Source organism: Takifugu flavidus, chromosome 15 (assembly GCF_003711565.1).
Source record: "Takifugu flavidus isolate HTHZ2018 chromosome 15, ASM371156v2, whole genome shotgun sequence".
NCBI lineage: Eukaryota > Metazoa > Chordata > Actinopteri > Tetraodontiformes > Tetraodontidae > Takifugu > Takifugu flavidus.
The window spans coordinates 7,042,331-7,069,760 of record NC_079534.1 but is presented as its reverse complement, the minus strand read 5'-3'; the positions used below and the strand labels follow the sequence as shown (position 1 = coordinate 7,069,760).

Sequence of the window (27,430 nt, the reverse complement as noted above, 5' to 3'; positions counted from 1 at the left end):
TCTTTGATAGCTCAGGACCATGAATGGTCAAGCGACGGTAAAATAAGCCACTTTCATGCAACTTGATGTGGGAACATCATAAACCGGCAAACCCCAGCTGCCTCCAGTGTGTACACAACATGAAAACATGAAGAGTAACTTTATGCATAATGATAAACAATCCTGCCACATACAATGAGCCTACGGGGAAAGAGGTGTTCACGTTTGCAGGTGAAAATGATTAGTCAGGGCTCCTCTGATTCTGCTTCTCACTCCGTCGGTGGGTCCCACCACTCTTAATGAAAATACTTTTTTTTAATAGGAACCACACTGGAAAGAGTTGATGTAATTGGGGGGATTTGCTTCTGAAGTGTTCCATTAAAATACACTTATATTAACAGCACCCCAATTTGGTTGGGGTGGAGGGGGCCTGATTACTGTTAATAACAGCACCACAGAGCTGGAAAAAGCAGAAATGCATTCAAGGTGAGGCCTGGCAGCATGGGAAGGAAGTATAAACATGTTTTGCTTCGCTGTACCATCGAGTAAACCCGAGACTTTCCAATGGGCTGTATCTGCTGTGGTGAGGAAAGTCTCCGTGCTGAACCTGAAGTAGAGCTGTATGCTGTTTATTGTTACCAGGCAGGCCAGCAGCCAGAGAGGTTAATGGCCTTACAGCTCTATTGCTGCGTCTAAGCGTGCTGACAACTTCCCTGTGGCGTCAAACACTTTGTCTCTCTGACGTTAGTGCAGCTCTGGGAAAAACAAACCGAGCAGATAAATGGCTTTACTGACGCCTGCACAAAAATACTTCTGATATAATTTTTAGTAAACCAAAACAAGGGTTACGCAATGTTTGACTTACATAGTATCCAGCGTTGCCTTTGGCCTGTTCTGCAGCATTTTCATCCATTACCACAAGGTTTGTATCTGTAAACATTTTTTCATGCCGGGTGGTTTGTTGGTATAAAAAATTATAGTGTAGTCAGGTTGATAAATATCAGAAATGTGAGGAGATATCTTTGTTTAAGCTAGTGGCTCACTGGTGGTCTTCGGAGCTGAACATTTGCCACTTTGTTGCCCTTTTTACTACTACAGCTGTCGTCGGTTCAAACCTGGGAAGCAGCAATGCGTCCATCAAATGTGTTTCTGCCTGCAAGTCTTCCCGAACGTGTCCAGTCCTAGGCTCCCCAGTTTGGTCACCATTATCATTTCATTCCTCTGAAACGCTCAGCCATTGAGGGGAGATCTACACAAACACAAACTACTGTGTGAAAGAATCGCCTGATTTTTCGTAAACAGAGAAGCTTCACGTTCGCGTCAGTGGGGTATTTCCAGGAGACCAGAAAAAAAAAAAGGAACGATTTGAATCGAAACTGTGTGTATTTACAGTAATCTTAATCCACATGAAGTTGTAGAAATGGGTCTTTTTTCCCCACCTTTGGGGATTTTCTTGCTCTAAGGAGTGGAGGTTATAACTTATAATCTTGTGGCTGAGGAAAATATCTCACGGTCTGGTTTATAAGTTACAGGAGATGGAAGATCGTAGTTTCACATCTGCTACCGTATGACTGTTCTGCTTGAACTGGACCAGCAGGTAAACCTCCAAATGACCAGTGACTCGACAGTCCCATCCCCATTGGAGCCATGGGCTTTGGTTCCTTGCTGGAAGAACGAGGTCACGACCTCATTGCTCAGCCCCCAGGAATAGATTTTTGGAATAAAGATTTTTCAGGTGCATCAGCTTGATAACTTTCCTGAAAGATTATCACATATCATCACATGGACACAAGTGGAGTATAAGGCAAATGCGCACTGCACGTTCTAATTCAGTTCAGTTCAGTTTGTCTTTATTTATGTCGTGGGGAGACAGAAGAGTGAAAAGAGATGCCTACATGATACATACATTAATTACAACAAGTTGTCAGTATTATAGTTGAGTGAGTCAGTGGGGTCAGACTTTGGCAGGTCAGCGCACAGCTATGAAGGCAGTGATACCTGTAGGTGGATACTTGCAGATGTATCGTGACATCTCATGAGAATTGTTGAGGTTAAAAGAAATACAGGGGAAAATTACCTCCACAATGCTGCCCAATAACCTGTCAGTGACAGCAAACTCTGAGACGTTATCCTCATGTTATTTTTTTTCTAATTGAAACAGAATGACTTTGTCCATTTGAACTAAAATATACTTCATTTCGCCCAAACAGCAACGCTGTGGCCCTTCCATGTGGCAACAGGCTCCCTGTAGCACACGCACATAGAAAGGTTCCTTCTTGCCAAATCAGCTCAGCATTCCCAAAAAATAATTCTGTCACCAACAATGAGAACTGCATAAAGGACATTTCCCTCAGCTAGTCAAAATACAGATAAGGAGAAGTCTGCTCAGGCTCTGAATCAATGTAAATATCAGCCAAGTAAGCAAGAACTGGAACCAAATGAATGACAAAGACCTTTGTGTGGCAGTTCATTTTCAAAACTGCTGTTTTTAGTAACATATCAAATCTCACTGTGGAGAACATTTGGCATCATGTTGAGGACATTGTTCTTGTTTTTTTTCCATGCAGCAGTGTGTGACATCTTTCAACTCAAACCATAAACCTATGGTTCGCTCTCCAAGACTTGACACTTCCCCTCTCAAAGGCCAGAATTTCTCATCGTCAGGGGAGAACCCGTTCTTTAAAGCATGCTGACTTAGTCATGCTAGATCATTTGGCTGGATTGGACAGAACATCCTCCATTCTGTCCGCCTTGACCGTGTCCTCACTTGGACTTTACGCCCTTGAACTGGTGAACTGGTGTTATATGTCAGCCTAACCAAATAGGTTGCTCACAGCAATAAACAAGCTGGGTGGATGTTTTGTTCAGGAAGTCATAAAGAGAAAATTTTTCCCTCTTATAACTGACAAAATGCAGAGATAAAACAGAAGCAGCTGCGTAAAAAAATGAGAAGAAGCTCGCCTACCCTCTGGAAGTAATCCGCAGGTCTGTTTCAGATGTGCAACACCAACCAAACAACGGAGCTGGGGAAGACCACAGCGAGCATGAAACAGGAGAACTGTAGTCGGTTGCAGTTTCCAGCTATAATTCACCACTAGATTGTACACCAATGGCCTTGTGCATTACTGCTTTATCAGCTTTTCCTCTCACCTTTTGGAGGCTGCACCAGTGCTCCGCCACAACAGAGTCAGTGTTTTTCAACAGCCTCAACCGCTGCCTGGAATCCGACCGGGGTACTGTTCCAATGGGGCTACTCATTTTGTAACGGCCCCTACAGATTTGTCCTTATCCAGCCTGGAACTTGTTGTGCTGTCCAACATGTTGTACACTAAATCTATGCCCATTATTGCAACATTTTTCAAGACTTTGCTGTTCAGATTTCAGTTTTCAATCATTTGTTGACGTTCGCCTGAATGCTAACAGCCCTGTTTCCGCCTGTGGCGCTTACAGTCGAAAAAGTTCCATCCAACATATACACATCTGATAGCTAAAGTATCATGATCAGTAACTGTATATAACACACTTGGCCATAAATGCACTGAGCAGCCTTGATTTATCAAACCTCCAAAGACTGTTCTTTAAATCCAGCAGGCGCCATACATTTTAGCCGCTGCACTTGATTATGCTTGAACCCGACTGCACACATTGAACACATTGAACTGAACTGCTGCGAGCTGAAGCACTGGAGCCTCAGCAGTCTGAAGATGTGTTTAGCAGAATATTTACACAGCTTGATGCATCTGTGCCAGTAAAACGTCCTCCAAGAGTCCATCTTCCTAATATAAAGACAACTTACTGTTACCTTCTGCTGGACTAGCATTATTCAGACCTTTCCATTGTATTATTTATGTAGGTCATTTGTGATGTCCCTCTATATTCAGTGGCCTACAAATCCTGTCAATACTGGCAGATTTTAACAATGGATGAATAAACAGCAAGATATTTGATAAGGAGCCTAAACTGGCTGTAGAAACAGTGACAGGTGGCAGTCACAGCAAGCTGTGGCGTTCTACATTTAAATACACCACCGGAGGATCTGATACATCACCACGTGATTCTTGATCTGTGTGTGTCACCCTGCTGAACCAGGCTGCTAAATTTGACTTTAGAGCTAAACATTGCCCTTTCTCTCCTATGTGTGCACGTGCACCTACACGCCTGTTTTCTGATGCACCAAACCGCATAAATGTTTGGGCTGCGGGTCCTCAAACACTAGACATTTTATTTTGGAGACCATTTTCCACCACTGTACATCCAAAAGATTTATGGTGACAACCGTTGCTATTTGGAACACTGAAACATTCCTCTTCTTTCTGAAAAGAAAATGAAAACATAACAAACCACATTTTTCTTTATTAAAAGCAAATAAATATCCCGAAATTTGAAATCTGTGGCAAGAAAAAAGTGGGAACATGGGGGAGGTTTAAAAAAAAAAGATAGGAACCAGGCTGTGGCTTTGCCATTCACCGACCTAAACAGTGCTCATTTCTGCAGACGTGCTGACTTAGAATGTTCACTCAATTCCTTTTTTTTTTTTAAGAATAGTTTCCAAGGCAGAAAAATAACAGGGCTGCAGTTTTTTTCTTGTCGACTATATGGTTCTAAACATCTTTTACACCTGTCAAAGTGGGTTCTCATTAAGTGAAAACCCATTTTCAAAATTGAAGCTACTCCAAACGCCCCGTAGAAATATTTACCCGAGTGTGTTTTGCTTATGTCAAAATGGGCTCTATTTAAATTCCAGAAAAAACAATGATGTATCAGGAAATGTTTGAAGCCTTATAGGTTTTAAATGAAATGTCACAGGAGCCTCACAGTTTCTGTTTTGTTGCTGAGTGCCGCCAAGTGCCAAACGTCAGGTCAAAACGCAAGCAACATCAAATAGATACGCAAGTGGTCAAATTTTTTTGTATTTGTTTATGTCTTATCCAATTATTACTGTCTCAGCCGAATTATGAACCAGTTGTCTCTGTTGCCAGCAAACTCTACAGGCTCGAAACTGGTCATACTTTGAAATTTCTACCTGCTTGATGTCACGCGTACTTTGTTTTTTTTTTTAGAGGAATAACCTCTCAAATCTTCAAATCTGTGACTGCAAAATTCAAGGGGTCCAAAAAACAGTTGTTTTATTTGTTTTTAAAGAAGCTACGAGTTATCTGACGGTTATTAACATCTTTATCAGAATGCTGCGGGGCTGGAAAGACTGCTAAAGTTGCGTACTTTACTGTTAAAGTCGGGATAAAAGACCTTGTGTTGTGTTGGTACAGCAGAATATGACTGTGGCTGTTCATACTACCACTGATGCCAGAGGAGGCTATGTCTCTGAGAGTCAGTCTGTCACGAACCAGATGAGAACCCAAATGCGACACACGAGTTTGGCTGAACACCGGTTTATTGTCAGAAACAGACAACAGACAGGATTCACCGGGGAGCGATCAGAACAGAATAGTCGGGGACAGGCTCTGGGGTTTAAGATGAGTGTTCATTAGAGTCCTGATGCACAACAGGTGTGTGTGGCAAGGCGGCTCACGGGCATGATTGCCCGCAGCTGTGACACAGTCACCCTTTCGCTTGTGTTGGTGGCTTTAACAAGTTTTACACCATTTGCATTGATGGCTGTAGTGAAGGCCTCAAGGGTGGTCAGCTTCCTCTGGAGCCATGGCTGGATGGTCTTTCGGGGAACAGAGAAGTCCAAAATATAACCCTGACAGTTCGTCCGGAGGTGATGGAGGGATATGTGGAGGGGGTTGGTCTTCATGAGGCCAGAGGTGAACCACAGCACGTTGGGATGCAGTGTTGCACTGGCTGAAACGTGTCAGATGGAACACAAGTGTTCATTCTTACATTCTAAAAAGACTGGAGCAAACATACAGTATCCCTAAGATACACAAGTGAAATCTGCTCACTTCTGGAAAACAAACAGCATTAAAAGTGGCTTGCGTGTTCTGAGGATTAAATCAGCAATTCTTCAGCACCTTTTTAGTCTCACGACTACCGTGTGAGTGGTTTACACATCCAGCTAAAAGGTAACAGCAAAGTTCCAGGAAGGTAAAATATTTTTGTTTGCGTGAGTCCTCTGACAGAGTTCTTTGAGCTGTGCTTTATTGAATGTGCAGCCTGGCCAGGCTCTCCACTATGATCTACTGCTGTGCCTCTGGTGACTGGTGGGTCCAGCAGACTTGTGGCTTGGCAGAATGGGCGCAGTATGTTGTGGAAGTGTTAGTTTGGCTGAAAAATGAGGACAATGTGTTTGTGGAATGAATAAAATCCTCCCCTGCTGCCATTTTATGACTGGTCACGGTTTCTCTGTGTAGACAAGGCAGGCTGAATCAGGTCTAATGGTTATTTATTGCCCCCTTCCCCCACCCGTATCCATGTGAAGTGCATTTATATGAACTGAGTGCATTATGTTTCGAATAATGATGATTTTTCAGCTGGTCTGGTTTAGTTGAAGGGGGAGTGCTGATGCTCCACTCCTCTGTTGTTAGCATAGTATAAGAACTACACATATTTCACATGTCCGGCTCTTAATATCGCAGCACTCTTTATTTGTTCATTCATTAATTTCCCCCCCATCTGTTTGCAAGGATCTTCCCAAACCTTCAGTTGCAGCTGTGACCTTTGATCATGTCTGAAACCAGCTGGTGCAGCTTACCTACCACACGGGAAGGACTCCGTTTGGTGGATGCAGGGCCATCCACTTATGGATGAGTGATATGCTGTGATCAGAGAAAGCTGATAGGCAGCAACCTCCACAGCTAATTGCTGACTGTACACTTTTCTTAACTGGTTTGTGAAACTTATTGTAATATTTGGATTCCTCATCCATGGGAGGACAGGTAGAGGAGAGAATAGGCAGAGATCATGCAAGTACAAACAAGCTGTCACTATAATAGTTGGTGGGTCAGTGGGGTCAAATTCAGCCAGTCAGTGCACAGCTATGAGGTCAGCGATACCTGTAGATGGATACCTTTAGACAGAGAGAGGAGAGGAACAGAAAAACTACACAAGAGAATGTATTAATGACATCATCACTGACTTATTACTTGGAGAGGAGAGGAGATTAGAGGTATATAGCAGCATAAGTATGTTAACCTAATAATTATCTAGACCACCTTGTTCTAAATATGATCATTAGTCTGACTAAAATGATAACTGGAACTACAAAATTAATATACTGTAAGCTTTTTCAAGTAAAATTTAATCTTAAAAGTAGAGATGGAGTCAGCCTCCCAAACCTGGACAGGGAGCTGGTTCCACAGCAGGGTGGGGCTGGTCTATTGACCAATAACACTAGACTCTGCTGTGACAAGTCAATAAGGTCAAATGCTCCATCTAAAAGCTCTGGTTCTCTCTGTGCTGTTTTCCCACAGGAAAGCCAGTCTCATCCTTTCTCAGTTAGAAGAACTGTCACCGTGGTGTAAGGGCCTCCTCCAGGAGCCAAAGATCGGCCTCCGCAGGATGAGCCTGAAGTTCCTCTCCTGCCGCTACACCGACACCAAGGTCTTTGGGATCAGCTGGTTGGGCATGGGCCCAGACGTGCACAAGGCCTGTGACCTGCAGACCCTGACAGTGATGTATAATGACTACGGCGAGCCCAAGGAACTCTAGAAACTCTAGAAGCCTTCACAGGGACAGACAGAAAGAAAAGTAGGATAATGATATATAAGTTTCAGCGGTAATGATCACTGGGGGTTCCTCAGCTGTTTAGAGCAGTGTCTTTGTGCCAGGCTGTCTTCACACTGCTCTGATGTTGGCTGCTGTATCTTCCTGCTTATGCATAATGTCTTTTTACAGTTTAACTTTGTTTAAACTTATTATTATTGTATGTTCTATGTGCATTAAAGGAGGAGGCAGCATGTGAGCAGTAAGGAGATTTTAGAAAGGTGAAACACGTGCGTAACAGGATAACCTGCTGAATGTTTGACTCCATCACCTGAAACAGGAAATCTCACAACGGAAAATCTTTTTCTCAAATTCATTAAACAGACCTCGTGAAACTTTTAATCCTTTAACCAATACACGTATTGATTCAGCTACAGTTCAAACATGATTATATATCAACACCTGTGTCGTAATTGTTTTGCTGTACTTTAAGTGATGCTAACACATTGGTCATTGTATATTTTTAGTGTTTTGGATATATACAGTTGTAAAAGGAGCCTAAAATTGTACTTTTGTGTCTCTGAAGCGCACACAGGATCATCCCGATCATGTCGATGCAGAAGGAGGAACAATTTTCAGTAATGGGATATTATTTCATTATTATTTCATTGTAAATGTCCCGTCCGCCTGTCTGAACACAAATCATGATGATGTAGGATATAAATGATTGATGTCTGAGTATCCATAGCAACAGCCATGATAGACATAATAGACTGTCCTGTACGTCTGAACACACACAACTCTCGGGTGGGCTCTTTACTGTATTACTAATATTTCTGTAAAGATAAAGCTAAGCTAAACACAAAGTATGAACTTTACTGAACATTTTCACTGGAACTTTTTGAGTGATGTCACACAAATGCAGATATGTCTCATTTCTAACAAATGTAAATACTAAAACAGAAGACTGCAGTATTTCATGTACAATGATTTTCTTCTCTAGATACTTTCATCTGCTGATATTTTATACATGTTCTTTTAGTAGCTCCAGCATAGTTGTGTGATATCTGCCGTTATTAGGCTGAGCCAGTGCTCCTCTGTCTGAAGCCAGACTGACTGGACCTCCTCAAATGTGATCAGTCAGTAGCTTTTTCATGTTGTGTCAGTGGTAAAATGACGAAAATCTATTATAAACGATGCAACACCATTGAGAAAGCATCTATTCTCTGCATGATAATATTGTCTATGTGGCTGTCATCCACTTTTTCACATTGACCTTTGCTACTGTAGAAAAAGAATAAATATATTATGAAGACAGTTTATTTGTATCTGAAAGTCTTGTTTTGTTAGAAATCTCTCCATATGGAGTCAATGACCTCATTGTGTCTGAGGACCACATAAAAGTTCACAGAACCGGGCTGCTAACTGCACGTTTCCTGAGCTGGAACCAGCATAGACATCAGCATCATATTACATCAGTGCTGCCATGAATGAGGATTTGCTGCCATAAAATGGGAAATGTCATAATGGCAGTTGAGTACAATTGATGAGCGTGGGGCTGCAGTATGGGAGGGATCCATGAGTGCAAGTTTACGAGACTGAAGACGGGATTCACAGTTCTAGTCAGGGAATCATTTGCCATCGTTCTTCAGAGTTTGTGTGTAATATTTTTACCCTTATTGACCTTCTGTATTTATCAACGACCTTTGAAATGAAACCTAATGGAAACTGTGTAGAAGCCAGCAAGAATTCATCCTCCTGAAATCTAATTAGTGTGATGTTTCCAGCACCACGAGTATGTGCTTAACATCTAAGCTGGTGGTGAGAAAACGCGATTGGATCTGAGCTCTGATGCTGGGAGCAGCTGTAGCAGAAGAGGCTGAAGATCCAGCTCGCTGTGCTGGCCAATTAGACGGACACACAGCTTTATTTTTGTCAAGTGTCCTCCTAAACTTGTCTAAAGAATATGTGTGTACGTGCTATGTACTGAGGACAGGAAAATGAATCCCACTTATAAAGTAAGGACATTTTTGGGGTCCTCACAACTTCAAAGATGTGTTTGAGGATCCAGGTTAAGCTGGGTTTAGGTTAACTTAGGGGCAGTAATTTAGGGTTAGAGGCTGGAAATGTATTTTATTTATGAAACACCACACAAAGAAGTGCGCATGTATGTGTGCCATATGTGTGAAGGCACTTTAAATCTTAATGATTTATTATTAATTATAGGGATTTATTATTATAATATGAATCATTCATAATTTAAATTACATTTAACGCTGAAATAAAGATGAGGCAAAAACACAATAGGAGTCCGTATAAAGAAGGTATTTATTACATATGAAGTGATCACAAGAACCTGCTGATGCGTTCAAAGGTGAGACGAGATCATCGACGGTTAATACGGTTGATACTAGAACCATAGAACGGATATTCGAACATGCAGGACAGGTCTGTGCGGATTACATGTGATGAGCGTCCCAGTTCTTTTCTTCAATTGCTGTATTATAATATTATATTTCATGCTGTGATGTATTTAATGATTATTGAAGATCATCTGTCCTGAAAGCAGCTACAGAAAATAAAGATTCGGGAATTTCTGTGCACGTGCTGTTGGCTAGACATCTTATTGAGTTTGTGGTATACATACTGACTACTAGGTGATTAAGGAGACGTGTTAGGTAATCCAAATATATCGGTGTATATATGTTAGTCCTTTGTGCCCTTTTCGGTGCCTACGATGCTACGTGTTAGGGTTGCTTCGTGGGTTTGACAGCTCCTCACTTGAATTCAACCACAGCGAACGCATCACAGAACTACTGTGGAAGTCTGCAATGATTTCAAGAACTGAATGGAATGCTGATGTTTGTTCTCCAGACTGAGTTCCTTTGGCTGTTGACCACCAAAACGAAGTCCAGAAAAATGCTGGAACCCATCAGTTGTGATGAGAACGTTGTGGTTGCTACTGGGGTGGAGCATCTAAAGTTGTTTTGCTCAGTATCATTTCCCATTACAATCCAGCAGTGAAATCAATCAAACTGTTAGTTTTTTGCAGTTAAACTATATTGATTATATATATATTTAGATGTTGATAATATTTTCTTTGTTCTCATCTCCTCTTGTTTCGTTCATCCACCCTCTCACTGCACTCCTCCTCCAGCATCTTGCATCTGCTTGGTTTTACTCTTGTTCTCCTCGGCATCTGGGTCCCGACACGTGCACTCGTCGTGGTCACAATCAGCCCCAAACTGAATAACCTGAATAACAAAAACAACAATTGCAAAAGTCACTATCAATCAAATCATTTCTACTTTGTTGCCTGATTCCCCAACCCCCCCAAAAATGCTGTATTGTAGACAGGTTTGTAATGTGACATATGATTAATATGCATATTGATTACAGCTCATATTTTTAAAAAATCAAATCAATCTTTAAAAGGATATCAGTGGTCGGCAGGAACAACAGAAATGTGCAACTGTTTATTTTTATTAGAGAGATTTTTATCGGACACGGCTCTAGAAGCACTTCATTAAAAACTGGCAAACCTGTGTAAAAACCAGGATTGATTAACTTGATTAGGTGTGCGTATGAAGTCTATTAGTAGCCCGAGCTCACGCTGCAGACTTGTCTTCACAGTTTCAAAGAGCGCCCCCCTAACGTAGATGAACGGTTCGACGTGGCTCAGGTTCTCGCGGCAAGGGATCCTTGAGGGTCTTCGAGGGAAGGAGAGAGGAATGCGCCACCGTGAAGGTGAACGAATGAACACATGTTAAGAATCAACAACCAGAAGCTGCCAACTCTGGTCTAGGAAGCGAGCCATCACCACAGGTTGCAAAATAAACTCTGGTGCCCCATGAAGCAGTCTGTAGCAAGAAATGTAAACACGGGGAGATGGAGTGAGAGCAATATTGGGAGAGGGGATCGGGGGAGGCAGAGAAAGAAAATAGGGATGATGGCAAGTAAGGTGATCGGGGAGATGGTGGTAGCAGCTTGAGTGATGGGGTTGAGGGTAGGTTCATGACAATGCAGGGTCCAAGACTCCACCTGCCGTGTTTCAAAGTATTTTTCTTTATTGCAGAACTTCATGTCAAGGATTCATTTTTAAAACTTGTATTGTATCTGGATTTCAATATATAATCAAAGCCCAACAGAAAGGTCTTGTCCTTTGGTGTGGTCTGTTTATTGGACCAAAAGCTAGTGTGTGCTGCATCTGCACACAGCTTTCTGCTTTGGAGCTTTTCCCTCTTGGTCAATCAAAGGATCCCACCTGAATCTTCATCTTTCATGTGCTCCTTCTCCCTGTCTTCATTGCAACAACTCTGTAACTGAAACCAGTCGTGCACAAGCTCCATCGATGAGAGCGCAGCTGGCCTCACTAGACTCCTCCAGACACAAAGATGAACCTGGATTCAAATATTTGATGCAGCTCAAATGCAGGTGGCCTCTTCAGCCAGATGCTGGAACAAGCTGTGAAGTGGCCTAATCAACATCCGCGTGTGTTCATGACTGATGAGCTCTGAAACCTTTGCATTCTGGCAGTAAAATATTCCAGCTTTGTTCCCATATGACACCAAGTGAATAAATGATGTGCAGGGGAGTTCAAAGCAGTGTAATTCCATACACCTGCATGAGCAGGGCCACATGGAAGCAGAGGGTTCTATTACCAAAATCCCTAGTCTCTAGGTTTTGCCGCACTGATTCTCACACTTCTCGCTTCCTTGTGACGACCCCTGCTTGCAGAGATGCCATTTTTATGGTGGCTGCCCCGCATCACCCCCACGCCCCTACCCCTCCTCTCTCCCTTGTAAAAGAGCAATTAGTGGCAGTCTGGCAGCTCATTTATTATGATGGCAGCCTAAGACTCGCTGAACTCTTTCTCCAGTTCGAAAGGAGCTGCCTGTGAGTCATGACGTGGTGCGGACATAAGGGAAACAGCCAAACTTGGGCCAACTGTAGGCCAAACTAATCGGCAGGGCCCCCTGAAAGGGTGTCATGAATGTATGGCTGTACAGTGGCCAAAAAGCATATGGGGAAGGGGGTGCGAGCTGTTTCCTTAATGTCCGCATTGGAAACACATTCTCAAGAAAGCGTAGAAAAGACGTGTTTATGTAGCCATTGAGGGAACCAGTGACCTGGTTTCCACCACTGCCTGCTTATTATTCATACCATGGCTCTTAGCCACCCACTATATAAAACAATCATTATGGCAATTACTGCAATTTGATGCATTCGCTTGTTTGTAGCAGCCTTGATCACGCTATCACCAGGGACAGTATTTTCATTAAACATGATAATAAAAATATCTTATTTGTCCAGCTGATTGGGCCCTTAATGGGCCGACTTTTGGGGCTATTTTTAACACATTCACATATTAGAGCAATTACATGTCTGCTAAGAAGAATCTACATTATATATTATTGGCTGAATCATTTTTGTTTTCTTTGCTGATCAATCATCGCTGAACATCCTCTCGAGGACTCTCCACAATTTGCCATTTATGGAAGATGCAGTTAATCCTGGAGACATTATTTATTCCAACCAATCAGATGTCACGTTGAGCTCCAAACCCCATCTTACTTTGTACCCATACATTAAAATACAAAGGCAATATAAAAAGGATTCCTAAGAATCAAGGATAAGAATGGGTTGCAAAGAGGTAACGGTATGTGCAGCAACATGGGTGAGGAAAAGTTCCTTATTTACGATGGACTGGAAAAGCTGGAGGTCACAAGTCTCCTGTGTTGTTTTAAGAACAAATGAGGCAGACTAAATAGCCACAGTAGGTAATGGGAGCGAGGGGCTAGTATATTGGATCGGTGTTTGTTTACTCGGGAGAAAATCTCCTGCGTAACTGCACAGCTCTTCTGCCAAACAAGATAGATTTCTCCCACTGTAAACAGGACCATTCTGGTGGACAATTCAGAGCTTCTGAGCTCTGTCTGCACTGCAAGATGCCATCTAAATATCATCCAATTTCTTTTAATCAAAACAACAAAAATGGTCATTGAAAAGAAGAAAATGATTTAGTTACTAAAACCCTAAGAGACGCTACAGAACCGATGACAGTAAGTGTAACACTGGCAATGTGTGATTTGTACCTTTCTGGTGGACAGTGTGGACGGACAGCAGTCTCCTCCGTCATACTGGCAATAGGCCCGATTGTTGATGGTGTCACACCAGCCATCCCCTCCAAAAGGCTAAACATGTTACAAACAAGAAACAGATGTGCATAAACATGGTGAAACAGCAGCGCGTGCTTCAAAATCATCAATTTACCTCACACAGCAAGCAGAACAATGAAAGCCAAAACCTTCCCAGAAAAATTAAGACAGATTTTCAGGAAGTTGTCACATTACTTAGAACAAATGTTAATGGAAAAAACTAAACAAACACAAGAAGGGGCAAGCATTCATCCTGCTCAGCGTGCCTGTGATATGACGCCGTCACTGCTGTCCTCTTCCACCCAAGCTGTTGGTGGCAACTTTAACATTTGATGTTTTAAAGAAACTCATCACAGATGTTTGGCACCCCCAAAGTGAAAGCCAATGTTGAAATATTCATTAGTGATCTCCTCTAACCAGGGCCGAAGATGCAACATGCAACGTGCAACATTGGCTGACAACAAACAACTGTGAAGAACAGGCTAACACAAACTTTAGAGCTATAAGATGGCTCATTATCACCCCATCCAGGGTTGTTCCTCCCTCAGCCATTTAGGATGGGAGAGAATTGCACCTTTTGGAAGCTTATCAACTAAACAAACCCACCTTTACACTTGCACCAGAGACGTGGAAGATAAAGCCCTAAGGCCACCTCGTTCATGTTTCAGCAGGGCCATTTCCTGGAGTGGGCTCATATTCACGGAACCTTTCTCATCAAAGGAATAACAGCAAACTCACACACTAAACACGTTCAATTGAATGAGAATTTTAAGGCGAAACGTAAGTCCAGTACCCTTGGCCAAATGTCTGTTTTATAAAACACACATAAAGGGGAGGATTCTTGATGTAGAAGGAGGAGAAAACAACACCAGAGCGTGAAACATCATTCCTCTCACAAGCAGCAGAAGTTTAGAGATGAGGGTAGCTTAAGATCTGACACACTGACATCTCATGAGGTTGAAGTCGGATCTGCACTGGGTCGCAATCACTGCAAGCATTTCTAATGAACGGACTGTGCAGTACAGGTCAGTAGAGCGGTTAGGTAAAGACCAAAAATGTATGGACATTGGACATTTATTGTATATGTGTTAAGCCTAATGTTAATCATTTTAAGTGGTTCTCATGGTGGGAAAGTGTGGGCACCCCTGATATAGATGTATGGAATGGAATTTTATCGTGCTAAACTCAGCAGTTAAGTCTCTCAGACTTGGCTGCTCATTACCGAGCATGGCAGAAACATGAGCGAACTTGGCGGCACCCACTGTGTCGAGAACGTCACCGAGCTGGATTTGCTTCTCAATGAATAACGGAACCCGAGGAAGAAGATGAAGAAGAAGTCTGGTCTTTCTGGGATCGGCTGCTGATATAATTTACAATGTTGTCGGCACAAGCAGCTCCTAAAAAACTGCCCAGGAACATTCACAAGAAAGTGGAAAAGGAAAATTTGTTGGCAGATGGGAAGAATATTTTAATACCATGAGACACCAAGAGTTTGCGTTCCATTGGTAGTTCCAGCCCTTTTCTGAAATGAATGGCTGAAAATAAAAACTGTATTTACGATTTGAGATGGTTTACGGTCAATGACGGCGAACCACCTAGACGATGATTCTATTCACATACGCGAGTCATGTATCAATCAAGTCAACCCAGTCTTTGGTAACACACACAAAGTGTTTGCTTGATATTTTTAAGAGGTTCCACTCCTGATGGAACAGGCAGCTGCAGACGTGATGCTATTTTTTTTCTCTTTGCCAGACGTCAGGTTTAAACCCTCGTCTCTATTGTTTTGAGATGGTCTTCATTCCTTAAAAAGGGCAACAGTGATAAATGTGAAGGTGGATCACGTTGGATCCATATTCTGATGAAATCAAACTGCCCTCTCACTTTTCCAAGCTGGAGAGCACACATAGATCATAGTAGGTCCTGGATTATCACATGTTTAGAAACCAAATTGAAGGTGGAGCATCCCAACTCTGCTCTCAGCTTGTTCTGTTGTTGGTGATGTAATAAAAGGCTCTCAGCTTTGAATCCTGTCAAATCCACTGACAGCTCCACATGCTGCAGGAGACACACAGTGTTTGTTTTCTCCTCTGAGAGGACTCATTCTGGGGATTCTCCTGATTATTTATTTTCTTTTTTCTTAGTGGGGGGAGAACATTATCACATATCCCAACCCTGGGACCCACAACTCAACTTTTCTATACGCAGAAAACCTTATCTAGGTCCCTGCGGAACACAATCCAGCACGCATGAGTACAGACCGAAAGATTGAGGCGCCACGGAGTTCCGTGACAGCTTGAACGAATCTGATCTGATAATCCTTTTTCTCCTTTGAATCCTTTCGGCAAAGATATCATTTGCACGGTAAGTGTAATAAAGCTATGCTCAGAAACACTGTGGGTCAGAAAGGTATCAATCTTTCTTGACCTCAGCCTAGTTCAATAACAACAATGTTGCACAAAATCAGAGAATTTCCTGAGTAAGAAACACACTTGTGCACGTTCAATGCCTGTTTTCCTAAAATAACTTAATGCTTTAAAATGTTAATATCCTAAATTAAAATGTATGGAACACCATTTCAGGTGGCACGGATGACCCACGTGAGAGGGAAGATTCCGAGAACGCAAAGCAGTTGTACCAGGCTCAGTTCAGCTACGGTTCACACTTGTCAACACAACAGCAACTTAATGAGACAATGGAAACCCGTTCACTCAGTTCAGGCCAATGTCCTGCAAATATCTGAGAATTATTCCTTTATAAAATGATCCAGAACTGATTGTACCGACTTACTTCGCAAGACTGAATGCAGTGGATGTGCTGAGGATCTGGGAACCACTTCATCATTCCTGTGCAGACGATGCTCTGCGGAATTAGAAAGTAAAGAGGTGAAGCAGATTTACCACATGACTATATCAGAAATCACACAGGTGAAGAGTTATTATCAGAGGAATCCAATATTATTAATTTCCACATCAACCAATGAACCAATATGCAGATGGTTGAGAAATGCAGTGACCATATTGGTTCAATGAATAAAAATATATCCGATACTTAATAAATATATCTAATTATAGTTTAAATGTTAATTTCCTAAACAAAGCCGATGTGTATTAGCATGGATGTGCTCTGTTGGCATGCACGCAAGTATTTTATTGTTGAATTTTAAATCATTTCAGGTAAAACTGGTTAGCTCTGAATTAGGGCTATGTGTAAAGGATGTTCATCTGGATGTTCAAAATACTGGAAAATGGGGACTGGCGCATAAGTGGAGGAAGGTCACGTGGACTGATACATCCAGCGTTGCCCAGGCTGATGGCCACATCAGGAAGATAAAGAGGCAGATAAAGTGACGCACTCATCGTGCCTGGTGGCTGCAGCACCCCAGTTGTTCCGGTCTTGGTTCAGCAGCGTTATGTACCCAAAGTATGAGGTCATGTGACAACCTGAGTGCACTGAATGAATTCCAACTTCCCCAAATGCACAGCCATAGTTAAAAAGATGGGGCTTACATGAGTCATGAGTGGTTCAGGGAGCATCGTTTACATGCTGCAAGCGTATCAACACCGCAAAATGCGAGTCGCGCTCACAGCTAAAGGGCCAATGAATACTGGAGTGAGGACTTTTTTTTGGACTATGTGTGTTCTATGGTACTCAAAGCTACAGCAATTTCTTATTCATACTCATATTCATATTCATATTCTTATTCATTAAATCAACACAAACGGGGCCAGTGCACCATAGTATAGGCTATTCATTTTGCCAAAAATCACGTCTTTAGCTTTCCCTCTACTTTCCCGTCTACATTACATATTTTGCAAATTACTTTTGGCATCTGTTCTGATTGAAGGCTGCTCTCATATCCAATTTTTGCTACATATGAGGCGGATAATTTTTTGCAGAGAAGTCTGAAGGTGGTTCAAATCATGATGACAGGTGAAACATGATCACCTGAAAGACCTCTGTCATCCTGCTGGGTCATGGCTGCCTCTCCTCTCCTCTCCTCTCCTCTCCTCCTCTCCTCTCCTCTCCTCTCCTACCTATTCTCTCCTCTCCTCTCTCCTCTCCTCTCCTCTCCTCTCCTCTCCTCTCCTACCTATTCTCTCCTCTACCTGTTCTCCCCCTTCTCCTCTCTCTACCCAGCCGGCCATCGGCAGGAGGGTCCCCCTACATAAGCCTGGTCCTGCTCAAGGTTTCTTCCTGTTAAAGGGGAGTTTTTTCCTTGCCACTGTTGGGGGTCAGGCCCTGGGATTCTGTAAAGTGCCTAGAAACAATTTTGATTGTAACAGATGCTATATAAATAATGATTGATTGATTGATTGATTGATTGATTGATTGATTGATTGATTGATTGATTGATTGATTGATTGATTGATTGATTGATTGATTGATTGATTGATTGACTGACACCAACCTAAACCCCTACATTCATTTTTGACTTGACTTCTGGAGTTTAGATGATTCGGTGACATTAATGTCACTTCAGAAGGTTGCACCGACCCCTACGTGCTACAGGTAGAAGTGTCCTTTACCATACAGCATATTTCCTGTCAAATATACAACAGCATCTATTAAAGTAATTGAAAAGCAAATATTTTCCTTCCACTTCACCTGAACCTCATTAGTTGCTTATTTCCATTTCTCTAAGAATAATTACGCAGGTACAGACTTGTAAACATGGAGATCCGTACTTTGAAGTGTGTACTTCGTACCATTGTTGCTGATGTTACTGGCCACGATGGAATGCATTATGGGATACCTCGCTGGCCAAAGTATACACAGGATAGATCTAATGGATATTTGATAAAGCGGAGCAAGTACATGTTCAGGAAACCTGGAGCGTATTTGGCAGCTTGCGAACTTAGAATTGGAACCATACTTGTGTGGCAATTGATCACATTTGCGCAAGAGCACAAGAGAGGAAGGAGAAGCACGCATAGCGAGAAACACCATCTGTTTTGAAATTATTTTTGGGCGATTAAACGGTTTACAGCAAGAGAGACAAAAAAGGAAATTAAAGTTTAAGGCAAAGTGTTACAAAAATAAAAACATAATTAACAGAACAAAATAAAAAGAGGTTACACAAACTCAGTTGCTGATTTTGTAATCAAGAATTGTGCTTTCAAGGGAGGTTTATGCCTGCCATTGTTGCTTGTTTGGGTTCAGGATAGTTTTTATTGTAACAGATGCTGTATAAACCAAGTCTCACCAACATTTTACCACGTTTAAAAAGCTGCAGAATGATCTTATGAAGTGATATGAAGGAGACATTTTTCCAGAAACATTTGAACAAGGTGAAACATTTGTCACCTCATCCGTTTGTTCTTAGTTGCAGGAACTTTTTATCTGGACAAAATGCATTTAAATAGAGTTGATGGGAAACAGTAGCCACAAATATACCGTAATTTCCGGACTATAAGCCGCTACTTTTTTTATACACTTTAAACACTGCGGCTTATTCTACAGTGCGGCTTTTTTTTTTTTTTCATGGCCCACTATCACAACTATTGTGAATCAGTCATTTTTACTAACCCTCATCAACATGGAAAATACTAGAAGAAAAGCACATGATGCGGCTTTTAAGTTAAAAGCGATCACTCTGGCGGTTGAAGAAGGAAATCGAGCTGCCGCGCGTAATCTTGGCATACATTACGGTAATCAATGGCGAGAAGGTGGAGACGCCAGCATAAAGAACTGATCCAAAGCAAAAAGACGACAAAAGCTTTTAGACGTAAACATCGCAGGTGGCCCGAGCTTGAAAACGTTCTGGAAGACTGGGTCAACACACAGAGAGCAGGCAGCCGCTGTACAAATCAGACAGAAGGCAAAAGCAATTTGCCACCGCGATGAAAATAGAAGATTTTAGAGGTGGGCCATCAGGGGTTTTAGGTTGTTCATTGTTTGAGTAAAAAAGCATAAACAACATCATTTGTGTGTAACTGATACAAACGTATATTTCAAGGTAACTGCATTACAGACACCGTTAGGGGAAAAAAGCATTTACCGGTACAATATATTTATGTTGCTAAACGGATTAAATTAAAAGAAAAGTTAAAAATCCTGACATGATGAAAATTGGATTTAAGGTCTCTGTATAAACATACAAGTGAAAAGAGTGGCTGTTGTTTTTTACCTGTCTGTCACTCGTCAGTGACTCGTCTCTTACGGTAATAAAACCATCTACAGGTACTGAATGTTTTCTATCTAATTTTTCATATTACTACATGGGATACCTGTGGCTTAAAATCCGGTGCGGCTTGTATAAGTAAAAAATTGATTTTCTTTCTAAAATTAGATTATGCGGCTTTTAATCAGGTGTGCTCTGTAGTCCAGAAATTACGGTACATATTGATCTGATTTTTTGAGTTTATTATTGAACTCGTTGTTGAATAGGAGCTCCGCATTTGAGCCACGGTGTTCTTCAGACCACCAGATGGTTGGTTGGATTAATTATTCACATGCATGTTTCGCATAAATATTAAAGCCCCAGTTGTTAATGGATCACCTTTCATGGCAAAGCAGACAGGACACTGCAAGCAAAACAACAAATGCCTCATAGATGACTAGTTTGAGACAGTTCCTGTCTCCACCAGCTTACAAAACATTGAATTAGTTGTCGAAGCTGACACTGGGCGGCAAGGCACTCCAAATATATGGAGCACAGAAAAAGTGAATATCAGCTTTAATATGTGCCGATCACATCTCATTTGCTACTTTACTTATTTAATTATGCAGATCAATCATTTAGATGATAAACAAATAACACAACTATCCTTACCACCACTTTACTGGGGAGCATCCAGTGCTTCAAAGAATTAGCTGTGGTGCCATTAGGTAGAACCGCAGGGTCTCGGAGATCCATGTCCAAATTCACAATGCACGTTGGGTAGCAAAGAGAACCTGCAACAATAAAGGAAGATGGTGAGATATACCAATCAACACTCGCTGCAATGTCATTAGCATCTGATAAATATGTTCATGCTAAGCATGAGGTAAAAAAAATAACAGAGCACTGTATCATTTGTGACTGGATGTGGGTGCGTGTGTTTGTGTGTTTGAGAGAGAGAGAGAGAGATGACTGAGAGACATAGGATTGATGAACTGAGCTAAAACAATGCAGGTTTTCCTTCATGCTTTCTCCTTTATCGTCCCTGCTATATAGGAAAGATATGTTGACAAACTATACAATATCCCCAATTATAGTAGTAATTAGGTAATAATAGTAATAATATCAAAATACAAAGCAATCCCAACAAAAAAAACATCGGCATCTGTGAAATTCCACTTTCAGGGTCCACTCACCAACATCTGTCCCCTGGTCACAGCTGTACTCTACAGAGTTGAGAGCAGGAGGGGGGAGACATGATCCCTGAATCCCGGAGCACATGCGGAACTCTGCAGTCCATTTACCATCTTTATTACAGCGAATTTCCTTCTGGACACATACAGGCACAACAATTAAGCAATGCTGCACTGTCTTTACACAACTGAAGAGGAGCACCTCGGATCTTGATTTAGATATAAGATATACAATATATACATGAATGTAATATCTGTCCTTGTGACAGCAGAGCTGCACCATTCTTCTGGAGCAGGGATGGGCATCGAGGGCCGGATCCAAGCCAGACTTTCTGTCCTACAGGTAAACACTTTCACCTGGGGTATCATTTACCTTGGTGAAAGCATTTCCTGCCTGGTAGATGCAAATCCTGGCTTGAATTAAGACGGTATGGAGCCGGGGGATCTGCTTTGCAGGGAGGACCAGGTTGTGAGAAAGTGGGGGCAGGGCAGTGACCCTATATGCCTCCTTAACATGAGCGTGCAGGAGGTCCAACGTTAAGGTTTTATCAGTATTCACATTATTAGAGGTGTCGGGAATGCTACAAAGGCATTTGGATGTTGTTTTTGGAGTTTAGTAACAGTTGTGTGACAACGACGATAGCGCATGTGGACTCAAATAATAGGGGTATAGTTTAAGGGCTGTGGCTGAGTTGGTTCTTATTTCCTAAGGTCGTCAGGTTCCCCATCACATTTGCATAAGGATCGCATTACAGCTCTGGAACCCTGGCATCTTCCCTGCAACTCCTCCGGGATTTTGGGCCTAGCTCCAGGCAGAAAACACCTTCTTGGAGAGTGCAATCAGCTGATCGCTGGTGTAAACAATTCCCTCTTCACTGCTCTACATCAAAAAGGTGCAAAAGGTAGGATTGTAGCAGCGATTACTGCATTACGCATTGGCATAAGTGAACAGAAGTAAAACGAAAACACAATTTACCAAAAATTAAGTTAAAAAATAAGGGAAAAACAACCCGCACAATGGGAGCTGCTTCAATAGGCAGCCGCTTCGCACAGGAGTGCAAAACAACAACAGCAATCATATTGAATGAAAAGGTGTTCTGACAGGGAGATTAAAGTGTAATAAAGCCAGACAGCCAAAACACAGGCTTAATCAACAGATCTCAGCTGCTACTCTGCTCTGCACACCAGCAAATCTGGTAAATTGCACATTTTTACCAATTTAAGATAGTTTAGCTGGTAAAAGTTTGGCAGCATAATGACAGCCTAATAATGAAAGTTATACCCATTACAATAAAAATGACTTCATTGACAGCAATACTGCATGGTGATCACTAGAACTGAATACTTACATTTTCTGTCACATCTTGACAATGTAAAGTACACCGAGTGTCATAGTAGAGGCTGTTGGTGCAGGTATACATGCCCTGGAACACGCCTGGTAAGGCTGGACAGGATATCGACTCACAGTTAACTTCGTCCCACTGGCCGCTCTCAAGGCACTCCAACTGAAAATACTTCCTGAAGGTGACACAGGAAGGCCGGGATGAGATGAAATGGATATTTAAACAGGTTATTGGGCAACATTGTTGTCAAAAAATGGAAGCTTATGCATTTCTGACATCAGCAAAGAACCTTTATGGATGGAAAGATCCTGGGTGCACTTAAACATCAACACCAAACACACCCCTGCTGATGACCCCTTCACTTTTACTAGTTTAATAAATTTGCAGTCACAGAAACTGAACATGTGGTGTGTAAACGCAACAGTATGTGATATCACGAGTGTGAGTGTCAAAGCATGTAAACTTTCTGCAACTATTTTAATGACACACGTGTTGCACTAAAATAAAGCACCCATAGTTATTAAAAATGTTTACACATATGTTTGTCTGAGAAAACATGACTCGTAAATAATGTGCAAAATTGAAATGGCTAGCCTGTTAATGTGGAAACACCAGAAAGTCCAAGCATTCCCAGGTACTGTATATAATATCCTGTGCACAGGACATCAATAACAACACAGTGTGGGCTGGAATATGTGAAGCTGACCCCATGTAAAGTTAGATATAAAGCTAGCCCAGATGTTGGGTCGCCTCCTGCTCCACTCATTAACAACATGTGTGAACGGTGTGTAGTAATGAAGTAATGAGAAGTAATGAACAGTTAAACAACAAGTACAGCTGAAAATGTAGTGCTAAAGTCCAGTTAGCATCAGTAGAGAGTTTTATTGGGGAAGGTTCCAAACAGAGAACAAGCCAAAACACAGCTCTTTAAGCTGTAACCACAGATATTTTACTCTCTGGGTTGAAGCATGACACATAATAATCTTAATCACATCTAATCTGACTGTCAAAGAGATCATCTCACCTTGGTGTCTTGTTTTTGAGACTGCCCGTTACGTAAAAGCCAGGGCTGCATTTGTAACGACAGACAGAGCCAACATTGTGCCCAGAGGTCAGGCAGTCAGCCGATAACAGCTTGGCGTTGGGGATGTTCTGAACCTCTGGACACTCGATCTTACAGTAGGCCTCTGGGAAGGACCACAGACCATCCTCCAAACACACCAACCTGTTGTTGACACCTGAGAAAAGGGAGAAATTGGAGGCCGAAAATGTTGCTGTCAACCAAGCTAATATATTTCTAAACCTGTGTTCAGACATGTGTAAAAACACCCTCAACAGTTTTTATGGCATCTATAAAATATAATGAATCTAAAAAGATCGTATCCCAAGCTAGTTAAACATTTGACGTGTCCTGTAATGGTAAATACTCATTACAATGTTCTGAACACGACATTCTTCGACGTTTAAAGAGTCTGCTTTGAGTGTGATCGTCTCCCAACAACAAGAGCCATAAAGGTACTGGTAATACCTTTCCCGTGAGTATGACGATGTTCCGTTTATCACTGTAGAATGTGTTTATTAGACTTGTGACGCTTTCAATCTTTATTTATATAGCATCTGTTGCAATCAAAATTGTTTGTAGGCACTTAACAGAATGATGCTGGTCGATTAGTTTCATGCCTTCATAGTTCTTTGTAATTTTTTTCTTTAAATAACTGCTTTGGAATGAGTTAGTGCAACACCTCGTGTCATGAAAAAGCAAGACAACAATTTCAAACAGTAATTGTGTAAAAATCCACTTGGTTTTATGGGATGATGGTAGCAACAGCATCTTGCTGTGGTTTGGATCTTTACAGTCCTGTTCCAGTAAAAGCCGAGATGCCGCATAAAGCGTCGACTGGCAACAGGATCTGATGATCTGCGACACAGTCGAATCTGTATCTGATTGAAATTAGCACGATATAGAGTAGCACATGCTGCGCAAATCCATGTAAACGCTGCTCAAGTGTAAGAAATGTCTCATGTTCATGTTCTTCTCTCTGTGGCATCAGTTTGGACTTTTAGGTGGTCTCACTGAAAAAGACGTCCATTAAGTGCCATATCTTCAAATACCTCCTTATCTCTATGACATTTAGTCTTAATTAGCGATTGTAAAGTAGATTTTCCTCAACAAAAACACAATTTTAGTCAAAGCACAATGGTGTAGGCTTGTTCTTTAAATCTATTTTTGTCTAAATGGGGTTCCAAAATGCCAGGAAGTAGAAAAGATTAAACAAGAACAGCAGTGCTGATCTGGCTTAACTCTCCCACCATAGCACCAGTTCAACAGTTCTGCTGGAGTCACAAATCTCAGCCTGACTTGGTGGGAAAGAGGTCTGTATGATCGGAGCTTAGAACAGTGACTCGGACCACGGTGATTCAGAATAAGTACATTTCAACATCTGCATAACTAACCTTGTAGTATAGACGGAGGCTGACAGGTGAAGGAGCACTGTTTGCCAAAGGTGGTTCCCGAAGGACAACTGAATAGGGCGTGGTAGACGTATGACTGATCAGGAAAACCGCAGTCTGTGGGCTGGCAGCTCACAATCCGATCCCAGGAACCATGGAGGCACTCAAGATTGGTCTGTCTCTGGGGGAAGACAGAAAATAAGATGTATTGGGAGAAGTACCTGGAAAGTGTTTGCATTATTCAACTTTTATACTGAAAAGCAGCGCCAAACATGTATGTCTTGTCTGTCATGTATGTACTCTGCATACATGACTGACCCACCTTAAAAATAGCTCCAACAATGTTTCTTTGCATTCAACAACTTTCCTTGCATATTATCATATAAAACAGTATAAAAGAAATGTTTTTGATCATATGACATTAGCTTGTGTCTACGAAGAAGCAGATCAGTAAAATACCTGAAGGGGTGGGGCTGCCCTTCCACTCCTGATAGCGATGCTGAAACCATGATGACACTGCACGGAGCAGTGCAAAGCCTCCCCCCTTCCTGAACACCTATGGAGACATGGTGACATATATGGACAATCCTAGCGATTTTGCAGTGCGCTGTGCTCCGTCCCTGAGCGGCCTACCTGACAGTGGCATGCTGGAACTGCGGGGGGCTGCAGCTGTCCATCTGGCATGGCTGCCGCAAACAGCTAATGCAGGAACGGTAGACGAGACGGAGAGTGAGAGGAAGGGAAACTAGTCAAGCAAAGTGTAAGGCACTAACTGAATTAAGGTGGACTGGATGGTCTTACTCCAATTAGCCTTTCAGAACCCTACTCACTAACTTCATTATCCACCTCAACAACCTGCACCCCATTCCTATTATCAGAATTTTCACCACAGTCTTTTATAGTAGCTGTAATTCAACAATAGCACACTTGTTGCAGAAGCATTAGCTTACTATAGGCCAATTTTTTTCTAGGTTCCAAACAAACATGTTTGCTGGAAAATTATGTAGATATCTCCAAAGCAGTACACTTTTTGAAAACTTTTAGCCATGATTTAGTGCTCATTGTAGTACAGAAACAGCACTCCACTATTAGTCCATTACTGGTATTGGCTATAGAGTAGTTTTTAAAATCCTCCTCGCATATTGATGTTGTTGAGATTGATCTTGCCCCCTATTAACCATATCTTAGACCTGTTACTGTGTGTGTGTGTGTGTGTGTTTTTCATGTGTGTGCACGTGTGTTGTAGTAGGTAGTTGTGGGAGAGCCCACCCTCTGATGCGCACCCGGTCAGGGCGAAGGTGCTGAAGTGGCAGGAGGTCCTTAGGGCCACGCCCCCCACTGCCACTGAGGGAGATGAGAACAGGAGAATAACGCTGGCCGTGAGGAAGAAGGGCTCCGAGAGGTCATGGGTCACATTCACGATTAATGGATTCCGGTGGCATGACAGGTCATGTGTGCCTACAGCAGGTAAATAAAGACGTTTTTATTTTCTGGACATAAACATCTTCTCTTCATTTGGTTAAACCAGTAAAACACACGAAATACATGCCCAGTGTGTGGTTGGCACCACTGGTGTCAGACAAGAATATCGTCACTGTCCGCCGACACTGCTCTCCAGACCAGGAGCCATCAGAAGCAAGGTAGACAATGACAGAGGCAGCCACGCCTGGATGGACAAACCCCACCTAGATCCAAAATATGAATAATAATTAGCCAAAAAGACTGTATTGAACAGCTGTAGTGATGAACTTTGGTGATCAGCTATAGTGATGAACCATAGTGATCAGCTGTAGTGAGGAACCGTATTTAATAGCTGTAGTGATGAACTGTCATGATGAACTGCATCAGTCAGCCGTAGTGATGAATTTTATTGATCGCCTATTGTGACTAAACTGTAACGATCAGCCGTAGTGATAAATTTTATTGATCGCCTATAGTGCCTAAACTGTAGTGACCAGCTGTAGTGCACTCTGCACTGTTTAGACTCTTAGCCTGGAACTGTTAGTCCAGCTCAGTGTGCTGGGCAGAGACTCAAAAAAGACCACATTATAACTTCATTTTACCTAATAAATGAGCGTGCACATCGGTACAGACACACTAACAGATAACTCAGGTGGACGAGCGCTGCAGAATACACAAAGGTTTTCCACTGAAGCACTAAAGTGACAACTGTTGGCCCGCTGAAGTCTAGCGGGCTCGTGGCCCTAAATAACCCTCCCAGGTGTGGTCAGACAGCGTGGCCACGAAAGAGAAGGAAAGCAGACCCAGTGAAGCACGTCATTGAGCTCCGGAGCCTTTCAGAAGCAGCTGTTGAGCACACAGACGGCATTCAGCAGATCTTCAGATCACTCAGACATGTTTCAAAGAGAATAAAAGGGCTGAGTGAGGAAGTGTTCAAAAGAGACGGAGCTGACATTTAACGCAGAGTCTTTTCAGAGACAGAACACTTCAAGCGAAAAAGATCATAAAGGCTTTTCAAAGTATGAAAGAGTCTTGAGGGAAGAGGCAGACCTTCCGAGACGCGCCTGAAAAGGCACCTCCATAATAGAAGCAATGGATGGAAAGAACAACCCCTCAGCACAGAAGTGGCAGATAATG

General features: G+C 42.2%; 2 protein-coding genes across 5 annotated transcripts in view; one reads left to right on the top strand and one right to left on the bottom strand.

The window, feature by feature from the left end:
- The window catches only part of astn1 (astrotactin 1), a 260,250-nt gene extending 251,346 nt beyond the window's left edge, over nt 1-8,904 (top strand). For both annotated transcript variants that reach the window (XM_057056562.1, XM_057056561.1), the window contains one exon: nt 7,353-8,904. In XM_057056562.1, coding sequence (XP_056912542.1) covers nt 7,353-7,590 — 238 coding nt within the window. In that variant the 3' untranslated portion in view covers nt 7,591-8,904. The remainder of the gene's footprint in view (nt 1-7,352) is intronic.
- A 990-nt stretch (nt 8,905-9,894) lies between these two features.
- The window catches only part of pappa2 (pappalysin 2), a 40,056-nt gene continuing 22,520 nt past the window's right edge, over nt 9,895-27,430 (bottom strand). The window contains exons 16-27 of one of the 3 annotated variants that reach the window (XM_057056555.1): nt 26,382-26,517; nt 26,116-26,290; nt 25,466-25,531; nt 25,292-25,388; nt 24,836-25,013; nt 23,406-23,619; nt 22,388-22,556; nt 21,042-21,174; nt 20,518-20,639; nt 16,533-16,604; nt 13,680-13,778; nt 9,895-10,838 (exon numbers count right to left, since the gene is read on the bottom strand). In XM_057056555.1, the coding sequence (XP_056912535.1) occupies nt 10,722-10,838; nt 13,680-13,778; nt 16,533-16,604; nt 20,518-20,639; nt 21,042-21,174; nt 22,388-22,556; nt 23,406-23,619; nt 24,836-25,013; nt 25,292-25,388; nt 25,466-25,531; nt 26,116-26,290; nt 26,382-26,517 (1,578 nt within the window). In that variant the 3' untranslated portion in view covers nt 9,895-10,721. Of the gene's footprint in view, nt 10,839-13,679; nt 13,779-16,532; nt 16,605-20,517; nt 20,640-21,041; nt 21,175-22,387; nt 22,557-23,405; nt 23,620-24,835; nt 25,014-25,291; nt 25,389-25,465; nt 25,532-26,101; nt 26,291-26,381; nt 26,518-27,430 lie in introns of those variants that run through there. The other 2 variants (XM_057056556.1, XR_008953960.1) reach the window with 2 other exon arrangements.